A 22325-nucleotide genomic window follows, 5' to 3' on the forward strand; every position below is an offset into this window, starting at 1 on the left:
ACACAAACTTTTTTTATCCTGCAATAAGTGACTGTAAGCTGTTATTTTACTCACTCCTGTTTATGGTAAGAGGCCTTCACTTTTTTTGGCCATGTTCTGTTTTGTTGAAATATCACAGACGTATGTGAAAAAAGTAGTCATTCTGTGTGTGTGTGTGTGTGTGTGTGTCTTTGATGTAATGTCCTTAAAACAAGTAAAAATTAGACTTAGTAGTATGTGTTGGCCTGCATGACCTCCCTACAACGCCTGGACCTGCTCCTGATGAGGTGGCGGATGGTCCACTGAGATCTCCTCCCAGACCTGGACTAAAGCACCCGAAAACTCTTAAAATGCCACCCCACACCATTACTGACCCCCTCCAAAAACGCTGTAGGATGTTGCGGGCAGCAGAATGTTCTTCACGGAATCTCCAGACTCTGTCATGTCTTTCACACATGATCAGTGTGGACCTGCTCTGTGAAGAGCACAGGGCCCCAGTGGCTCCTCACATCTCCTGATGTACTGGCCTGTCTCCTGCCATGCTCTGGACACTAGCAAACAGACACAGCAAACCTTCTTGCCACAGCTCACATTGATGTGCCATCCTGGATGATGCAGTACCTGAGCCACTTGTGTGGGTTGTGGACTCAGTCTCATTCTACCACTGGAGTTAAAGCACCGGCAACATTCAAAAGTGACCAAAACAGAGAAGTATATATTCCGAATCATTACCTAAATTCCAAATATTTTGGGCCTGTCATATGACAGACCATTTACTATTGTGCTGGGAATACGCTTTTGGCTCCCTGAGGGTAACCGTTGAAGCTAGTGCCCTGAAAATCGAGGCGAAGCCAAAGGTCTCGCAGAGTCATACGATCTGGGATGAGTTGGTGCCCCCAACAGGGGTTTGGAAAATCCGGAAAAACATATTGGAGACATTAGGAAAAAATAGGAAAAAAGCAAAAAAAGGCCATGTTGTTCATTTGTGGCTGCCACACTAAGACCTTAAAGCACAAAAAAAAGGAGGCCTGACCTCTCCGCACAAAATGACATGTTGGTTGCTTTGTTGGGGACTATGGGACACCCACAAATTGTGGCCAAACTATTAAAAATGTGAAAATTTAGTTTCTTAGAATTTGCGATGACACTGTTCAGAGCACAAACACTACTTTCATGTGAAGTCTGCGCGCAAATCCCCAAAAACCATTTTCGGAACGTGTTTATTATCCTAGTCCTTAGTGTCCAGACAGTTTAACATACAGAAGATATTGATATTATCTCGTAGATCTCGCCAAGACTAACGTTTTGACATATGGTTTATATCTGTCTGATTTACGGATCACTCACAATTTTGGAAAAACAAAGAGTGTCAATGGGTGAAAAAACTTTATTTCTATTTTTTTTTGGCACTTAACGCGGGTCGTACCGATATATATATATATATATATATCAAAAATGTGTACTTTATTGTGTGAGGTGTGCTATTACTGTAATTCAATGGAATCTTAAACCAGCCACTTCATTGGGGACGCCCTGTCCTTCGGCCACTTTATTGGGGACGCCCGGTCCTTCGGCCACTTTATTGGGGACGCCCGGTCCTTCGGCCACTTTATTGGGGATGCCCGGTCCTTCGGCCACTTTATTTATATCTTGGCCACACTCTGTTAGCATTTTTGATGTTAGCGTTAGCATGCTAACATGTAAAGTTTTGAACATTACCCAGTACAGTTCTTGAGGCCCACTCCGCTCCATAATGAGGTTCATACTATCACACTGTCCAAACTTTGAGTATACCAACCTTATACAAAAATGTATATAAATGTAAAATACATTTTAGTTGTGCATATATTTTATTCTGAATTTTCTGAACTTTTTTCTTTCCACCTGATATTTAATATTCAATTCCTTGAACGGGCAACTTACAGGCAATTTACAGAAATGGCTACAGAAATAATCCCTTGAAGAGAACTATAGGTTTAGAGATGCCCTTAAATAAATTCAAGCTCAAAAATGCATTCTTTTTTCATTGATGTATTGTGGTTGAAACAAACAAAAAAAAACCTGATACCTTTAACTCTGCCACTTGCACGCTACTATATTTCTCGGTTCACCATTAAAGCCTAGGGAAATGGAAATGGTTCCATCAGGTAGGGCATCCGGTGTAAAGCTTTTGCCAGTTGTGCAGACAGACAAGACCAGTTGATCTGCTGTGGCGACCCCTAACAAGAGTAGCCAAAGGTAGACGAACAATCTGATACATTTAGTGGACATTGGTTCAAATATGATGATGATGTTGTCTGCTATAGTTGTGATGCTATATTGTTGCCTATTGTGACCAAGCAATTTTTTCCCTTTATTCTTTCTCGTCAAGCTCCTCAATGCTGAAATGTTGAATTTTTACTTTGCACTTTAAGGAGATGTCTAGACAATTGGAACGTTTGCCACCATTGTCCAATTCAGAACAAACTGTCTCATTCTACATCATTCAACTCCATGCATCTTTAAAAAGAAAGATTTAATTCATGAAGGATTTACAGTCCCTCACTGAGGACAATTATGAATGAGTTGGTCTCACACAGCCAGAGTAATGTTTATATATATTTTTTTTTGCTGAGGTCTATGGCTCTGCCACTGCAAAGCACAATGTCCTCTGAAACTTTCAGTTCTTCTGCAGTCTGCAGTGTGTTCTGGGATCTGACAATTACTGACGAAAACTTTCTGCTCTTCATTTTTTTTTATTCTTTTCCTTTATTTTCTCCCTCTGTCTCCCTCTCATTCCAGTCTGCTGCCATTTCCCTCGTCATGATTCATTGGTCGCATACATGTGTGGAATGCAGAGCACTCAGCATTGCCCTCCACAGCAGCGGCAGGCCAGCATTGGTCTGTTCTCTTAGTCTCAGCGGCATTGAAAGTTCAGACATGCACAGACACATAAGCAGCATAAACACTCAAAAGCTGGCACCCCGTTAGGCACACTTCTCTTGCAAAGCCACTGTCGGTCAGGGTCTGACATTTCAGTGGCCAGATGTGGTGACACATTCTGCCTTCAGGAGAATATGCACACACTGAAAAATTCCACAGAAATGTGAGAAGGGTGTGAAAACATCATTCATGTAGTGCTGTATGGGTATGGACACCACTGAGTGAGGGGTCGGTAAAGGTCTATTGAGATCTACTGTTTGATATTTTCTGTTTGAAATATCCTCCATCATTTGGAGTTTTGTTCATGGAGATGATGTGTAAAGCACAGTTCAGAAAACTCAACCGTCTGAATTGTGATTGGGCGAATGGGGGCAGTGGTGGCCTAGTGGGTAAGGAAGCGGACCCGTTATCAGAAGGTTGTCAGTTCGAATCCCCAGCTGCCACTGAGGTCCCAGAAGACACATTTCGTTGTGTTTCCGTTTGCTGTGCTGCAGTGTTTCACAATGACAATTGGGTCTGCAAAAGAACATTCTAGCACAAAAAGATGAGAGGTGACAGAAGACATGACAGGATCTCTTTGATCATAATTACAGTAATAATGTGAATCTTAATTGACTACGAGACTAAGAAATGGCACAGTATGGCCTGTCTCTTCTACAGAGAGAGTTGATGGTCCCTTTCAGTCATCCTGTGCCAGCCAAATATTTAGAACTCTAGATATCTGGTCAGATTCAATGTAGAGTCAGTGAGCGCCTTTTACCACACTCAAAATGACTGGCAATCACAGATCAAGTGCCAATTAACATCTGATAAGGGATTTTGATTGGTGACCTCAAAACCAAGCTGCAATCCAAGCTACACGTAGCTTCAGAAATTTCTCACACACGTTCAGTTGTGCTAAGATCTGGTGGCAGAAGATCATATGAGATGATTTGCATTATCCTCCTACTCTGGGACCAAACATGTTTCATCATATAATATAAACTACACTATCTGTGTATTCACCTGCACTGACCCTCCAGCCTGCAGATTGTCAGCAATCTGTACCTATATTCTCTATATAAACATTTGTGTGTCTGGTTTCCATATCTGACTGTGGCTGACTTTAAAACGTTACATTCACCACATTAATGTGTTTATTGTAACCCCAAATGGCTGGAGACGCCATCAGCAAAATCCGATTCCAGCCAGACTGCTCTCTCTCTTTCTGTGGAGAGACCGGTTTCATCTTCGCGACTGGAAACCACTGCAATATGAAAGGGTCCAGTCATCTACAGTTTCCCCTCACCCTGTCCCTCTGACAAATATCTGGCTTTGCCTGCTATTATGGTGACTCCTAAATGCTGAGGAGGCATTGCATCCCACCAGCTTAATGAGGTCATAGTGGAAAGGGGCGCATTTTGTAACTGTGGTGTTACAGATGTAACCAAGTCTCCCTCGTTTTTACAGTCTTCAGATGTTACAGATTAGGGGGAGGCCTTTTTGCAGAGTTATGGATGTTTGGTTTTATTTGTTTTCATCCAGACAGTGAGATTAAACTGAAGAGCTCCTGGTTTCCTAATTCATATTCCATTAAAACTTTCCCAACATTTGCTCATTCCTAGGTCTCGTCTTGTTCTGAAGTCTGACTGTTCTGCACACATCACTCTGGATTATAGTCTCTGGAAAATGTATGTAATGTATATTAACATTTGTTTTGATTAATATCATTTCACCACCACCAAAACAACTTAAAGAAAATGCAGGAGTCTCTATAAAAGGAAAATAATTCATGTAAACATGTAGAAACCTTATACATTTTTTTAATCATCTTGTGCATGTTCGCGTGTCTCTGTGTAGGGTCCCGTTTTTTTTTTTTTCCTGTTATTACCACGTCTGTATAGCTCTCAACATCTTTGCCCAGCCATAAGGGGAAATTACATGTCGGTTTACAAATTATAGTGTAGATGAAGATGAGAGGAGACGGCCTCCTTCCGCTTGCTGGCCAAGTCTGGCTGCATATAGAAAATGTTCATCTGGCTAACATAGCCTTCTCAGCCTGGAAACACTCACTGAACCTAGACATAAAGCGCAAGCAAGCAGCAGTACATCATAGTTCTGTTTGCTTTTAACTGGCTGTTTTCCCGAAAAGACAACACATTTTCAACAACTGCAACAAAGTCAATTTAATAAGCAGTCGTGCTACTTTTGGAATACACTTAAAATGATGAATAGGAAATTACACACAATCTTATGAACTTCAAGATATTTGTAAGCTATAGATCCTGTAACTCTAGTATGTTTTTGCTTTAAGGATCAGTGCCCAATTAATTCAAAATTGTAAAACAAAAGCGGTAGATAACAGTTTAAATCATGATCCAGTTTCCTCAAACCACTAGTGATAGGATATCAAAACACTTTTTGCAGTGAACTGACACCATGAAACATGTTTTGTCATGTCATACATACTCTGGGAAGTGGAGAACCTCTATTATCATCTAAAGGCCTGGATCACAGTATCGGACAACCAAGTTCTGAGCTGCCATTGCAGGCTGAGGACTGGATCTAGGATTTGTGCAGAGCTAGATGCCCAATTGCCAAGAGCAACAGGAATCCAGATCCCTGAGCAAACAACTGCCCGGAATGTGATCCCTTGATCAAATCTCTCACAGCCTCTTCACATTTTGCTTCAGCTAAATATCTTCCACAGAGCACAAGTAACATCTTCTCCGACTACTCTTGATCATGTACATCCTGTATAAAGCCTGGATTTTTTTCCATAGGTGTTGCCTGTTTGCCGGCTTGACATGATCTTGTGTAGGACGGTCATATTTCTACAAAGGTTTTGGCAGCAAATAGTTGCTTCTAGGATTACTTTAGCAGAGGGTGAATCAACATGTGTAGCGCATGTCAATCGTATGCTGTTATGTTAACATCTAGATTATCATAATGGAACGTGGCTGGCTGTTTTATAAATGCTCCACATTGGTTGCAGGATCTGTATTTTAAAACGTTTGTCTGGATCCTACTTGTTTGCATTATTGGCCTTATTAAAACGTACTCATGCATTTCTATGTTATGTTGGTCACACTGATCTAACATCTGTAGTTTATGAGTGCTGTTCACTGCCCAAATGGGACACTTTACACCTGGAAACAAAAATGCCCATGCAGTGTGTTTACAAGTTGTTTTAGTCACAATGGAGATGAAAAAACATGTCAGTAAAATGGGTCAGTGGAAAAGAGCATTTTTATTATGAACATACTGCATATAAACCAACAAGTCATAGCTGTCTCTGGGGCTGCAGGGGCTGTGTAAACAGCATACTAGAGGTGCCAGCCCAAAGTCAAGGCCAGCCTTATGAATAAATCAGATGACTCCTGTCATCAGTCTCAAAAAAAAAAAAAAAAAAAGAAAATGTTGACATAAATCTCATGACATTCACAAATAGGTTGTGTTCAATCAATAATAACTGTACTTGAAAAAATGTTCAGGCAACTACTTCCATACTCACGCATAAAGATCTTCAAAAAAAAAAAAAAGTTTTTTATTCAGAGTTAATATCATACAAATGTGTCAATTTTCACATTGTTTATGTAGCATATTTTCATTTACTGATTAAATGATCAGTAGTTGAAGAGGTATCTGATTGGCAGGGAAAGAAAAGAGCGACATTAGAAGCAATGTCCAGACTTTGAAAAGGGGGGGAAAACAGATTTTTTTCCAATTACTCTCAACTGTTGCTGCTTCAAGAAGTGCTTTGTCTGACTCAGCAACCTGGTCATGTTACAACGATTGTGCGGTACTTTTTCCTGCTTCAGTACAAGCAGGAACGTCACACTACAATGTGAACAATACACATTCAAGGATGACAAAAAAATCTGCCATTGGCTCAGGCCTGTATGCAGTTTTTTTGTTGATGATTAATGTCACCTTATAGACAGTTCAGTAGTTCAATGACATCAGGCCATTGTCCCATTGTCCCTTGCATTATTACATTAGGTCAGTTGCTCACTGCATTATAACATCAGGCTCAATGTTGAAGAGCAGATCATCATTGCCACGGCGAACCTCCAGTAGCAGGGCTGTCTCTCCTGTCAGTGCCTCCTTCAGGTCAGAGGTCGTCATCAGCGGCTGGCCATTCAACTTCACTATGATGTCACCATTCCTGATGCCACCTCTGGAATTTAAAACAAAAGACTTTTGTGTGTTCAAACAACTAAAATGATACTAAATTAGTATAATGTGACTACATATCAGATTGAAGATATAACATTAAAAGGAAATCTGCTACTCAGTGTTTTAGTGATTAACTACGTACTTCTGAGCTGGGGAGTGAGGGATCACTTCATGAACATAAATGCCACTGATGACCTCTGGGAAATCAGGGTTTTGCTCTTTAATTTCCTGTACCAAGCTGTAAAACAAAAAAAATAATTGTCATGTTGAGGAGAAAAGACAGAAACTTGGCCGAAGTAAACAATATATTGTGACTTACGCTGGTGTGATGGTCAGCATCCGTATGCCAATGTAACGCTTTTTCACTGATCTGAGTTCTAAACCAAGGCAATGAAATAAACATGAACTCACACAACCAAGACATATATGGACATATATGGACATATATGGTAGGTGTACACAATTGGTCATGTTTCAAGAATGGTACCTTTGCTGTGTTTGCCCAGAGACTCGTTGAGGAAACGTGTTATTCTGTCAGAGGGAATGGCAAAGGAGATACCGGCTGCCACTTTTAAAGTGTTTATCCCAATCACCTCACCATCCTTACAGGAGAGAGCAAAGTCAGACTAAAAAATGTACATGTCTGCTAGAATTCCATAGAGCAGTTGTTCCCAACCTTTTCCCCCTGAAGCCCCCTGCCTGCTTGGTGCCCTGGGGACGCCCACCCAACCATCCCAGTGGCACCCGCTACTTGGTACTTCCATTGCTTCCCCCCCCCGTGCACCACGGAACTGCCAAGTGGGCTCGATCCTCCTGCCCCACTGATGCTGCCTCCTCTCATCCCATGACCACGTCTACATCCTCCAACCTTCTTCCTGACAGTACTATAGACCAGAAGTTATTGTTTACTGACAGACCTGACCCGAGCCCAACTAAATTGATAGAAATTGAGTACAGGATTGATGCAGCTCTAGTCTATATAGCATACAGGATTATAAAGCGTTTTGATTCTCCTATTGAGTGTATTATTGGGATTTTAACATTTAATGTTTACAAATATAAATTTTGCTAACCTCAGCGCAGTTGCAATTCTGCACACCCCCCTAGGCTGGGAAGCACTACCATAGAGGACAGAATTTCCAATATTGCATACACTTACCAAATTCACCAAGGGTCCACCTGAGTTCCCATACTGCCAGAAAGACAAAAAATATATATCACTTTTAAAAAATTTAAAATCTGATCAAATTCAGTATATATGGACTTTTGGGGAATTGTAACTTCATATAAATTCATATAAGCAGCATAAATAGGCCTTCTCTCACGTTGATGATGGCATCTGTCTGGATGTAGTCCATGTCAGAGTCTCGGATGCCGAGCTCCTTCCCATCTCTCTGTGCCGTGCTGACGATCCCCGTGGTAACAGTGTTCTGCAGGGCAAAAGGGCTGCCGATGGCAACCACGAACTCACCGGGCCGCAGGTCTGCCGAATGACCTAACACCAACACCGTCAATTTTTTCTGCAGGACGCATGAGAGAGAAAGGAAGGGAAAAGGGATGGAAGGTAATATTGTAACAGGGAGTTATGATGGAAGGCAAGGAGAGAGGAAAAAGAAGATAAGTGGAAGCACATGGGTTCAGGATCTGAGAGAATAATATAAAATCTGTTCCCACGAGGAACAGCCAGTAAAAACACAGTGTTTACAGGTAACGTTGTAATGGCAATGCTGAAACTTAAACCAGACCAGCGACTGACGAGATGAACCAAACCTGCAAATCTCCACTCATAAAGTCTGAACAACATTGTGAACCGCCACACACCATGGTAATCCCCAGCATTAACAATTCTTGGTTTAGTTGGACCAGCATATTGTTTAGCTGTTCATGCTCTTTTGGTGAAATATGGGAACAAAGACCACCCAGGCTGAGACTCAAATCCATTTCTCCTGAGACCTGAGAATTAGTTTGATAGATCCAAGACCCTCAGTCACAACAACACACACTAAAAAGTTGCAAACACCTCTTACCTGTGGGTTAATTTTGATGGTAGCAATGTCAGATTTCTTGTCTATATCTTTAATGTTGGCCTCATAAACGTCCCCATTGTGCATCTGGACTTTGAGCTCCTGCTGACCGGATACAGGAGTGGTGCTGGAGACCACGTGGGCGTTGGTGACGATCAGGCCCATCTCAGACATCACAAATCCCGAGCCGCTGGACAGCGGAACGTTCCGGCCAAACAGAGGGTGCCTGGAGGCCATGTGAGGATATTTCAAAATGACAAAAAAAAAAAAATCACAATCTCAGCTAAACATTCAGACATTGCTTCTGGCTGGATGTTCTGGCTGGATGTTACACATCCTCCCAAGCTCATGAGAGCCAAAACCATCTGGGAAGTGGTTGGCCTCACACACCCTGGGGAAACAACACATTTATTTTCACACACAGACAGCCCACCTGAGGAAGAGTTCGATGTGCACGACAGCAGGAGCGATCTTCTCCACCACATCCGCGATGAAGTTAAATTTGTACCGCGGGCTGTTTGGGTGTGGGGGACCTATACTAGCAAAAAGAATGACTCGTGTTAACAAGGTCTCATAAACACACCCGTTATACCAAGGGTGGCAGTAGCCAAGTGGTCGGTGACCGCCGTGCTTAACCACCATTGATCCTGCCCTGATTACAGAAATGATGTTTCCCCAAATCATGTAATGCTTCAGGGCTGTGCTTTTATTGCACTTCATCTATCTCTCTCTCTCTGTGGATCTGCAGTGTCTTCTCAGCATGGTGCATTACACTTTTTGCAGTGAACTGACATCGTTATTAATGACAGACATATTTTGCAAGTGAGTGCTGTCATAAAAAATAATTATCGCTGCTGAAGTACAGAGATTCGATATCTGCTGCTGGCTGGCACAAGCAGTAAATAACTCGGCAGATAATTAACAACCTTCATTAAAGTCTGAGGTCACATTTTCTAATGACAATGCTGGCTGATGGACGATTCCACGGAATAAAAGGCTGTACTTTGCCATGAACTGACTCAGTATTTCCAAACCTCAAAAGCCACAGTGGCTAAATATACAGAGACGAAAAAATGAAGGATTTCTAACATTATCAGTGCAAGCAGTGGGTGAAAGTGTGGCCACAACAAAATGTTCTACCACCAACAATTCTCCAGTTTCCACAGGGAAGCCCAACAGTCTTACAGACGACAAGATAATGATGTTGATGAATATATGTCTACGTTGTAATTTTAACTCTCAAATTTCTCTCAGATTTGCTTATTTCAAAAGACTATAAGAGTTTTCTGGGGGAGTCTTGGCACCGTAACCAGGTTGGAGTTGTAATACTGTTACAGCATTGCAGGAAACCCCAGTAAAACTGCACTAAACGTCGCTGGATACGCATAAATAGTCCTGTTAAGCTGTAAAAAATGTTTCTGTGGAAACCCACCCATGGTCCAATTTTAACACTGGCCATTAAACAACTTGGCTGCAAACTCATGTTGTTGCCAAGACTAAACAGTCTTCTGTTGATTTTCTCAGACAATGACAGTAATGTGGAGGCAACTGAGATGAGAGGTATGGATGCAGCCATTGAACAAATGCTACAGAAAGTTATAGGAATTGTCAAGATTTATTACATTTCCCCACATCTATTAGTAAACCCTTAAATAACAAACAACACACACAATGTTTCTGATATCATTGTAATACATTTTAAACACGTTTTTAATAAAAACATGTTCTCTTCCACCTGTGTAAAGTGCATATGCTAATTTGACCATTTTTATTTGGGTCATTTGGTTGTAATTAGCCATATTTTAACAATTTTGTCACCAACCCTCCAACTTCTGCTAACGTGCTTCACAGTGACTGTTAAAGCCAAATACCTAAACCTCAATGTTTCTTTCAGTTTCTGGATCAAGAAATAGGTCAATGGCTGGGGGAAAGAGTGGTACCTACAGTGGTCCACGGTGACACACCTCAGTGCTATCACAGCCTTTTCCTGCCAACACCACCCCACCAATTCCGGTAAACTCTCGGAGGGCCCGTCGTCTGTCCTGCACAAGACAACACTCCTCTGTTCCTGACTCCCGGCGCAGGGAAAACACAGAACACACTCCCATCTGCAGCCCTCTTCACGTACAGAGGGAGAGGCTGGGGCCAGCTGAACCGAGCCAAAAGGTCCTCGGGGAGACATTTCCTTTTCAGCGCTTGCATGCAGTAAAACGCAGAGCGGGGTCACACACTACAGTGTCTGGCCCTCTAACAAGAGGCACAACACCGTGCATTTATTCACGCTCTTTCTGGTTAGCAGACAGAAGGAAAGAAATCATCTTAATGATTGGAGATGCCACGTGCATGCTTGTTTAGGCCATATGCATGATTGTGATACAGTTTACAGACTAATCCCAGGCGAGGAGGAAAAAAACACTGACGAAGCTGGATTCATTAGACCCGAGATAAGCTAGCTTTCAAATACATGCTTTGTAGAACACTACCCAGGAATGAAAGCCTCCAAAGCACACCAACTAGTCTAAAAGGAAACACCAAACCTCACAACCGCACAGACCAGCATGTTTGTTCTGCTGAGGAGGCTGGTTTTGCCTGGCCAATACTAATAAAAGGATTTTGCACATTGTGAGTCGCGGTTCATATCTATAGCTACATATCTGTCAAATGTTCAAATCCCACTTACTACCATTGTGTCCCTGAGCAAGACACTTAACCCTAAGTTGCTCCGGGAGCGGGGGGAACTACTGATTGTAAGTCGCTCTGGATAAGGGCGTCTGATAAACGCTGTAAAATGTACCTGCTAAATGTCGTTTCCTACTGTACAGATGTGGTACTACGTCTTGCCAGAATTTGTGGCTTAGTTCTTTCTCGCTATCTGGCAACCCAATGTCCGTTTTTGGGGTTGCACAAACTGGGGTTCGCGCAGCCAATTATAAGTGCCTTTTTCTAACTAGTTTGTAAAAGATACGTACCACATGCCCCCCCCCGAGTCTGTAATCTAAACTAAACTAAAAGCACCTCCAGTTTACCTAAAGCGGTCTCGCAGCGGCCCTTGTGGACCTGGGTGATGGCCGGCAGCCCCTGCTGCAGCGCCTTCCGGCTGGCGGCCTTCATCTGGCACACGTTCCCGTAGGTGCTGGCGTCGCTGGCGCACACCTTGCCGCCGAACCGGCACTGGCACGCCCCCTTGGAGAGGCGCTTGCCGGCGGGGTGCCTGCACTCCAGGCCGTCTCCGCAGGCCAGGTCGTCTTTGCGGCCGCAGGGCTCCCCTTCTCCCTGCGCGCACACCAGGCAGCAGTTGCACCGGTCCGGCACGTAGCCGCTGGGGCAGCTGGGGCTCGGGCAGGTGGTCACATCGCACCGCGCCGGGCACTTGGACTTGGGCTCGGCCACCACGGGGTCTTTCAAGTGCAGCAACGCGGCGGCAAATAGAAAGAGCTGCATCTTATTCCACCAACAGAAGCAGCTTCTGGTCCAAAAACGGATGAATGAATGAAAAAAAAAAAAAAAGGAACGGACCTAAAGAGCATCCATGTTCCTGTTTGTTCTGCGCCAGTTTTGCGCGTTGCGTTTGGAAAGCAAAAACTGCATCGACGAATTATTTTTTTAATATATATATATTTTTGCAAAACAATAAAAATAGAATTGCGACTAAATTCTGCAGAGCGGTCCCAGACCGTCCAGGCCAGCTGTTCTCTCGGTCTCTGAGATGGTGTTACAGCCGCGGAGCGCTCCTCTTGTAAGGAGGCGGAGATGAGATCCGACCTCTCACGAGCACCCTTTACGTTCCGTCCAGGCGGCTCTGGTGACACAACAAGCTTTTGATTGGGATGGTAGTATGGCAGTTGCCAATAACTAATGAGAACTACTTCATTTTAATAGTTGTAATAACAAATCAATAAACAATTCTTCCGCCAAGAAATGTAGTTCCGTACAAGGTAGACTAGAAATAAATGGCGGGCGGATTGATATTGCATGCAAGCGAGTACCGCAGTTTATACCCGCTATATTGAGCAAAACAGTAAAACGGAAGGAAGGGAAGATTTTGTGTTATTTTGTAGAACAAGTAATTGGTACCACATAAAAAAAGGAAAGTGTATAATTGAACTGCTCAAAGTAATTATGCATTTGTATAGAATTTGTCAGAATTCTTACCCTATTCTAAAAATGCCTGACCCGATGGAGGTGGGGCTGGTGCTGTCGAAGTATCATGGCAACCCCGAGAAGCTACACCCCTGCTCTTTCTACGTGTGTAAGACGGAGGGCGAAATTAAGACGTGGACTATCGGGAGTTGCTGGTAGTAAAGACTGTGTTGGGGGAGTGGCGCCACATGCTGGAGGGAGCGAAGAATCACGACATCCAACAGACCAAACGCTTGAATACGTGACCGGGCGGTGGACCTTGTTCTTCTCTCGGTTCCATATTAAAACCCCATTTCGGCCTGGGAGGCTGAATGAGACAAGTATTATCTCAGAAGTATTCTGTTATGTTATGCCTTGTCCAAGGCATTCAACTAATTCCTATTTCATACTTTGCCATTTTCTTGTGTGTGCATGTGTGTATGTGTGTGTGTGTAAAACTTTATATTGAACTGTATATAGTTAAGAAAACACAGTTCAGTATACAGAAAGACCAGATGACAAGGCTCCAGTTACAGCAAAAACAAGAAACAAATAAGTAAAGTAAAGTAAGGTAAAGTGATTGTCACATGTGATACACAGCAGCACAGCACATGTTGCACACAGTGAAATTTGTCATCTGCATTTAACCCATCACCCTGAGTGAACAGTGGGCAGCTATGACAGGCGCCCGAGGAGCAGTGTGTGGGGACGGTGCTTTTGCTCAGTGGCACCTCAGTGGCACCTTGGCGGATCGGGATTCAAACCGGCAACCTTCTGATTACAGTCCTGCTTCTTTAACCACTAGGCCACCACTGCCACCAATGTGTCTAATATATATAGACATATTAGACACATTGACATGGAGTAGGCATATATAAAAAGAACAAATAGCTAAATACTTTAAGCTAGAAATGGAATAAATATTTGTAAGCAGCTGTGGATTTTTTGTATTCTAAAAATCAGTCCAATAAATTGTAGCCACATCTTTCCACAAATGATGTAATAAGGTGGTATGATGTTTAACAGATGTATATCCATCCAAATATCATCCAAAATGATATTGTGCTATGTTAGCACTCTAAGAATGGCAGGTAGGAACAGTTAAATAATTGATAACAGTTAGGATAGCCAGTGTTGTTTTATATGAACATTTAGCCCATTGAGACATACTGTATGTGATTTTGGGCTAAATAAGAAATAAATGTTGTTGTTATTCTGTCTTCAAGAAAAATAGTTGTGGATGGGATGCAATGCCAGATCTCCATCATCCTCCAGGACCGGTCATGTTCAGGGGAACCTTGAGGTGAATTTAAATGACTAGAATTCTGGAATGAAAGATCTTAATCATTATGATCCAGCCCAATCAACCTTAACTGTATTCCTCCTGATGTGCAGATTTTAATATGCACCCAGAGTGGACCGCCACTGACCAAAACTGTGGGAGGTGCTAGAGATTGCCCTCTGTTGTCAAGGCACTGCCTGTGGGTCTGGGTAAGCTTGTCTAGTATAATGATCTGAGTGTATGACATTTGTGTATTTAGGGTGTCATCATACCAACTTCTGTAGTAGAATGCCACATGGTTCATTCTCATTGGTGGACTGCTATTGCATGGATGGATACTCTACATTTAAACATTAAGAATCAAAAGACTGTTTAATGACACTGTTTAATCTCTCAGGAAGTCCAAGATCCAGTTGCTGAGTGGAAAGCTTATTCCCAGAAGGTCCAACTTCCTTACCAGTTTCTAACAGACAGGCCCCAGTCTGTGTTTATAGAAAATAATACCTCAGAGGTCCTCAGTGCATTCCCCACAGGGATGCTGCTCAGCCCACTGCTGTTCACCAGCCTCCCTGCATCCGCCCACTGCAAGAGTTACACCAGATGTCGCGTTGAATAGGGTTGTCTATGTGAGCGAATGCATCAACAGAGCTGCCATCTTGGGACGGTAGCGCTCCTTTTAAATGAATGTTCTGTATGTAGAAGGAGTGTTTTTAGGTTTATTCTGTAATCCACCTTGGCCCTGATAGACATTCAATGCAAAAACAACCCTGGCAGTCTTCATGATAAGCCTTGTAGCGTGACCACTTATACTTACAATATATTTATCCAAAGCAACAGGCATGTGTATGTATTTGTAGATGACTATAGCCAATGAAATGTACACAAAACATTTAAAGTTTCAGGTGTTTAGGAGGGAGATGGCGAGGGGGAAGAAACTGTTCCTGTGTCAGGTGGTCCTGGTCTGCAGGCTTCTATAACGTCTGCCAGAGGGCAGCAGGTCAAAGAGCCTGTGTCCAGGGTGTGAGGGATCTGAGATTATTTTCTGCCCTTGTCCTGGATCTTGAGAGGTACAGGTCCTGTATGGAGGGGGGGGGGTGGGGGGGTGGGGGGGGGGGGGTGGGGGGGGGGGGGTGGGGGGGGGGGGGGCAAGCAATTGGCTGTTACTCCTCACAATTTATTTATTTATTTTTATTCAAACGCAATACTTTTATTAGATCAAAGCTTAAAACCTTTGGTTTACTGGCTCCAGAACTAAGCCCATTTAATCAATCTTTCTGTGAAACATTCACGATGTACATGAAAAAAAAAAAAACCTATGAAACATAGGTTAGCCTATTTGTCCTTAGTTTTATTTTTATATAAAAAAGGGGTGTACCCCCTGCTACAGCCCATCTGAGAATAATGAGATAAAAAGTATAAAAGGTACAAAATAGAAATAAACAATTCAATGTTCTTTTTACTATTATTACTAATAATCCAACTTAAACAAACAAACAAACATTCTACCTACCTACCTCATCTGGATACAACTGGAATTGAACTGTATTGCTTGTCTTTGTGCAATGTTATGTGCAAAATAGAGAGAGAGAATTTGTCTTAGTACATGTGTGTGCAATGCATGTAAAAGCCTGCGCTGCTGTGATGCACATCAAGGTTTTTCTTCGCCACAGTACAACAAATGCTATAAACTCACACAAAAGTAAATCTATATGCTAATGAATGTAGATTTGTCCATCTGTGGCATTTATTATTACTACCTTATGTATGGGGAAGGCTGTTTTTGAGATGTAACCTTTCAGTGTGTGTGTGTGTGTGTGGCGCGCAGGAGGGATTAATTACATGAGTGAGATCTCATGCCTGAGCAAAGCACCGTCCCCACACACTGCTCCCCAGGGGCCTGTCATGGCTGCCCACTGCTCACTAAGGGTGATGGGTTAAAAGCAGAGGACACGTTTTGTTGTGTCGCCGTGTGCTGTGCTGCAGTGTTTCACAATGACAATCACTTCACTTTGTTCTTGAAGAGTATACTGCAGATCTTTTTATTCACTCTTTGGTGATGAGCCCTGCTCTAGTCAATCCTGACAGAGCCCTCCCTCCAAGGGCTATGTCCTCAGAGCCCCAGCAGTACCATCAGTGGGACCGGTCCCTCGGGCTGGCTCCCCGGCGTGGTCAACCTCATACCCTCGGAAGTCACGTGCAGTTGCTCCCGAAGGGGCTGAAATCTCTGGCTTTTATGCGCTGTCTGCAGCTGGGCTCATCACCTGTGCCCAATCCAGTCAATCCTGACAGCAGTCTCCAAATATGTACTAGCTTCATAGTCAACAGGAAGTTATTTAGAACTATGGAGGCAGTGGACAGCAACTGATTCGCTTGGGAAAAACGATCAAGTACACAGTTGAAACCACAGCCTATAATTACATGTGTGTCAGACAGATTGGACAAATGAAAAATTTTCCTAAAGAAATCAGGGTAATCAAACATTTATACAGTCAAAAGTGTGAGGTGAAATGAGTAAATATAGACTGACACAAATACATATCTGCTGTTGGGGTCATGTACTGTGGAAATATGTTTAAATGGAATATCTTCACAGATCAAGATGGCCTTACTGGAGAATGTTTGGCTGTTTGCCCCCTCAAAAATACTAATGTGCCACAAACTTTTAAAGATGGGTGGTGACCATAGTGGCCATTTTGAAGTCAGTCATCTTGGATCCAACTTTGTTTTTCTTGTGAAATTACCAATAAATTTGATGTCACATGACCCTCTTCCTATTGAAAAAAAACAAATGGTGTGTTTGGTTTTAACATAAATAACTCATGAAAGAATAAAGTTACAAGTTTCTGACCACTTATAAAATGTGTTCAATGTCACCAACCATTCCCATTTTAATAAGGTCTATCCATATAAATGGCCCACCCCTTGCCACCCTTGGGGGAGAAAAAAAAAACAAAAAAAAAAAACACCAAAAACCATACCCCCTTCCCCCATCCCACAAGACATTCTCATGAATGAGTTTATAAACACCACATACCAGAAAGAAGGAACTGGACTATGATCTTACGGGGAAAGACCCAAAAAATGACAGCTTCTTGAGAGTGTGGTGAACACACTCTGTACAACCCAAGGTGACCCAAAACCACGCGGGGTAAATGAAGCAGGTCTTCGAATCTGCGGATCTCCTCAAGAGCCTGTCGCAGTTTCATTAGCTCTGTGGGAAATCGGCCTTTGTACTGCAGAGGAAACTGCTGCCTGGCCATCCGTAAAATCTTCTCCATTTTGTAATGATGGATCTGAGGAATCATAAGGTGTAGTTGAGTGTTGCGTGAAATTATCAGAGGCCAGCAACCAGGGGATGAATATAGTCCAGAACTCGGTCAGGCATCTATTCTTCTCTGGTTATCCAACAATTTTGACATTTTGACACTAGTCAGTCCAACATAAAAGTAATAACAAGGGAAGAAATGTCATTTTTTGGTTTACACTAATTTTAGACAAATCATTGACTAATTGCTAATTTATATGTAACTTGCCCATTGATTAACATACCTAACAGTGAGCAGCTAAATACAGAACAGGCCAGCAGGTTTCTTGTAGCTTGCATAAGAAGTTTTGAAGACAAATAAGAGTGTCATTCCACTAAATACTCCCCATGTGCTATCTTAAAGTTTCTAGCACTGCAAATTATTCCGCATGATTTCACTATGGTCACTGTCCTGGGTGCACTCTTTTGTTTGATTTGGCCTAAATTTGGTTCTCATTTAAAACCATGCAAGCATTTCTAAGTCATTGTAGCCTCGGACATCTAAAACAGGCATTTTTCTGGTGTTTGTGGCATCAGGTGAGTGCGGACTGAACACAGACCGTTTTTCTGCTCATTGGGGAAAATCAAAGAGTCCACACAGGTGAACACAAATAAATTTGGAATTTGTCACATACACAGTCATCCACACGGTATAATGTGCAGTGAAATGCTTTTTGCGACTGCTACAGACCACAGTATTGCAAATGTTGCAAGTAAACAATGAACCAATATGCAAATATTGTAAACATAACCAAATATTACACATGTTATGTTAAAGACGTAAAATTGTGTAAATGGTAGGGTGAATGTGTGCAAATGAGTTACAGACAAATGTTTAAAGAAAAGCGAAAAAGAGCCATTAAAAAAAAAAAAAGCAGTAAGGTAAAAAGCGCAGAGTGATTTTGTGCAAAGTGGTTTTGTGCAAAAGAGTCCGGAGTGATTGGAGGTGAAAGTGCATGAGTTCTATGTACTGTTGTTGAGAGCTTGGACAGCCTGCGGGAAGAAGATCCTCCTCATTCTCTTTGTGTTTGCTGCGATCAGGGAAGCGCTTTCGCTCCCTGAAGTCCGAGTCCATTGTTGGGGTGGGTGAGGTCCTTCACTATCTTCCTGGTCCTGGTGCAGCACCGTTTGCTGTAGATAGATTGAAAGTCAGGGAGCTTGGTACGGATGATTTGTTTGGCTGATCGAACCACCCTCTGTAGGGCTCGCCTGTCCTTCATGGTGCTGTTCCTGAACCAGGTTGAGATATTTCCTGTCAGGATGCTCTCTATGGTGCAGGAGTTCCTGAGCACCTTGGAGGGCAGTCTGAAGTCTCTCAGGCGTCTTAGGTGGTAAAGACTCTGCCGGGCCTTTTTCACCATGGTGACAGGACCATGACTGGACAGCTTCCATTACCTCGGTGTTAACATCACGCAGGACCTCTCTCTCCACTGGGCTCCTGTTAATGACAGGGGTCTGGTAGGTCCTCTCCTGCTTTGTACTGAAGTCCACTATTAACTCCTTTGTCTTGCTGACGTTCAGGTGGAGATTGTTCCTCTGGCACCAGTTCACCAGATTTCCAACCTCCTCCAGGTAGGCTGTCTCATCGTTGTCAGAGATCAGGCCCACCACGACAGTGTCGTCAGCAAACTTGATGGTGGTGGTGGAGTTAGTAGTGGCTGTACAGTCATGGGTGTACAGGGAGTACAGCAGGGGGCTCAAAACACAGCCCTGGGGGGCTCCAGTGCTGAGGGTGATGGAGGTTGAGACATGTCCTCCCATCCTTACTGCCTGTGGTCTCCCAGTTAGGAAGTTGGAGATCCACTGACAGAGAGATGAGCAGAGTCCCAGGTGCTCCAGCTTGGTGGTGAGTGTGGAAGGGATTATTGTGTTAAATGCTGAGCTGTAGTCAATGAAAAGCATTTTAACGTAATTTCCCTGTCCAGGGAAATTGTCCAGGTGGGTGAGTGCTGTGTGGAGATGTGATATGGCATCATCTGTGGACCGGTTGGGACGATACGCAAACTGTAGTGGGTCGAGTGTATCTGGTAATGAAGAAATGATGAAGATCTTTGAACGGCTGGTCAGAGACTTCATCACTACTGAGGTGAGGGTAGTCGTTGAGGGAGGCAGGATGGGTTTTCTTGGGGACCGGAACAATGATGGACTCCTTGAAGCATGTGGGGATCACCGACTAAGATAGGGAGAGGTTGAATATTTCTGTAAACACAGGTGCTACCTGGTCTGCGCAGGCTCTGAGGATTCTCCCCGAGATGCCGTCTGGTCCTGTTGCCTTCCAGGTGTTCACTCTCTTGAAGGCTCTCCTCACGCCATGCTCGGTGATGACGAACGCGTTCTCTGTACTGGCAGGAGCCGCTAACCGTAGCATCGCTAGCGCATTTAGCTGCAGCCTCGAAGTGAGCATAGAATGTATTTAGAACATCCGCGTTCGTCGTACCAGATGTTGGTGCTTTATAGTCCGTTATTGTCCTTAGTCCCCGCCACAGGCTCCTAGAGTCACTCTGTTCGAGTTGTGACTCCAGTTTCTTCCCGTAGCGCTGCTTCGCCTCCTTCACCGCTTTCCTGACGCTGTACGACGCAGCCTTGTATGGTTCCATGTCCCCGGAAGCCAGCCCCGCGTTATAGGTCGCGGTGCGAGATTTCAGAGTGTCACGGATGTGTTTTATCCACCCACGGCTTCTGATTGGGGAAACGTTCTGACGATCGTTTTCTGAATGGTGTCTCTGTTAGTTTCCCCAATGAAACTCACAACCGCTTCCGCAAACTCACTGATGTTTCCAGAACTACTCTGGAACATGTCCCAGTCTGCGTCATCCAGTGCGTCCTGAAGAGCGGCCACCGATTGGTCAGTCCTGCGTGCCACCTCCCTCTGAACCGGAACTTCCTGTTTAAGCCTTTGTTTGTATTTAGGCATGAGGAAGATGGCGGCGTGGTCAGATTTTCCAAATGGTGGATGAGATTGTGCCCTGTATCAGTCCTTTATTGTCGTGTAGCAATGGTCCAGTGTCCTTTTGCCCCTGGTGGGGCAGGTGATGTGCTGATGAAAATTCGGTGCTGCGCGTTTGAGGCTGGCATTATAAAAATCTTCTGCCACAATAAGCGCAGCGTCTAGAAGAGACACCATGTCTCTGTGAAGCAGAGGAGGTTGCAGTCCCGGATGTCTGGAACTTTACCCTGGCCCTGAGGTCATCGAGCTTGTTCTCCAGTGACTGCCTAGCATCCTGCTCGCCAACTACCAGAGGTGTGCTGTGTGCACAGGCCCTCAGCCTCTTCCTGACGCCGGCTCGTTTCCCCCAGGGCCACCACTTCGCGTCCTTTGTTCTTCCTCAGGATTTCACTCGGCCAGCTGGGATCCAGTAAAGCAGTCAAAGTCTTCGTATTGTAAGTGCATTGTATACTAATAGAAACAAGACTGTCTCTACTGTATTTAATGCGTTGCATGGTGGTAGATTTGCCGGTGTATGGTTGTTTTTTATACCCTCTTTCAACAAACACAAACTAAACTTGGTCGGAGCAGTCGCGACGGCAGCCATCTTGGATCCTGTACTCTTGTATTTTAAAACATCATGTGACCATGTAGAAAATGTATGCATCGTAAGCAGGTTGTACGTCTCCCATACACACAGACGCACTCGACTCAAGTCCATGACATAGCCACACTCTGCCTTGGCCATGCTCTTCGACCCATGCTGTGTAGCCACGTTCATGGCAAGCCAAGCCAAGCCAAGCCCGTGAAGTCATTGTGAAGTGATATTTCATTGTGAAACACTGCAGCACAGCACACGGTGACACAATGAATGTCCTCTGCTTTTAAGCCATCACCCTTGGTAAGCCATGACAGACACCTGGGGAGCAGTGTGTGGGGACGGTGCTTTGCTCAGTGGCACCTTGCCGAATTATGGGGCCGCTTCCTTAACCGCTAGGCCACCACTGCCCGCACCTACTCCTAAATCTTCCACACACACAGACTGCCTCAAACCCAGTCCATGACGTAGCCACGCTCCACCTTGGCCATGCCCCTTGACTCATGCCATGCTCCATACCTCGAGCCACACCTGTGCCAAACCAAGCCCACGAGCCCTACATCCGCTGGGCCACCAGTGCAATTTTAGGAAGCCACGCCTATGCCAAGCCGAGCCACGCCCATACCAAATCAAGCTGTGACCATACCCATGCTAAGCATTCCCATGCCCATGCCAAACTGTCCACCCCCTGACAAAGCCACACCTCCTGGCCGGCCCTGCTCTGTAGTCCGGTCCATGACCACATCTCTGCCTGAAGGAGACCACGCCCTGCCGCAGGGACCCAGCATCCTTGTTTATCAGACTGTGTCTGTCCAAACTGTTCTTTCATTGGCAGCGGAAGAGAGACGAGGAGAGGACCTTCTGCAGGAGCAGCAGAGGAAGTAGTGAGGATAAGGAGCTCAGCTGAAGACAATCAAACTTATTTTAGTACTTGTATTGGTGCTTAAGTTTTTAATTTAAAAAAAAAAAAAAAAAAAAAAAAAGGGGATAAGTGCCCTGCTCAGGAGTCACTT

At 44.0% G+C, this 22325-nt stretch overlaps 1 protein-coding gene across 1 annotated transcript; it reads right to left on the reverse strand.

Annotated features, from left to right (window-relative positions):
• Nucleotides 1–6305: 6305 nt before the first annotated feature.
• Nucleotides 6306–12590, reverse strand: htra3b (HtrA serine peptidase 3b). The gene is made up of 9 exons (XM_028977481.1): nucleotides 12110–12590; nucleotides 9517–9616; nucleotides 9087–9309; nucleotides 8385–8579; nucleotides 8219–8251; nucleotides 7547–7661; nucleotides 7379–7436; nucleotides 7202–7297; nucleotides 6306–7060 (listed from the first exon to the last, which is right to left on the reverse strand). Exons 1-9 carry the CDS (start codon nucleotides 12522–12524, stop codon nucleotides 6892–6894), a joined length of 1404 nt encoding a protein of 467 aa, XP_028833314.1. The 5' UTR covers nucleotides 12525–12590; the 3' UTR covers nucleotides 6306–6891.
• Nucleotides 12591–22325: the final 9735 nt, after the last annotated feature.

Source organism: Denticeps clupeoides, chromosome 1 (assembly GCF_900700375.1).
Source record: "Denticeps clupeoides chromosome 1, fDenClu1.1, whole genome shotgun sequence".
Lineage (NCBI taxonomy): Eukaryota > Metazoa > Chordata > Actinopteri > Clupeiformes > Denticipitidae > Denticeps > Denticeps clupeoides.

What these genes read in the sequence shown, in the direction of transcription:
- htra3b (XM_028977481.1), bottom strand. Translation starts at nt 12,524, where the DNA reads ATGCAGCTCTTTCTATTTGCCGCCGCGTTGCTGCACTTGAAAGACCCC. An exon ending in CCGCTGCGAGACCGCTTTAG is followed by an intron (nt 9,617 to 12,109) that starts GTAAACTGGAGG and finishes TTGCTAGTATAG; the next exon opens with GTCCCCCACACCCAAACAGC. An exon ending in CACATCGAACTCTTCCTCAG is followed by an intron (nt 9,310 to 9,516) that starts GTGGGCTGTCTG and finishes CATGGCCTCCAG; the next exon opens with GCACCCTCTGTTTGGCCGGA.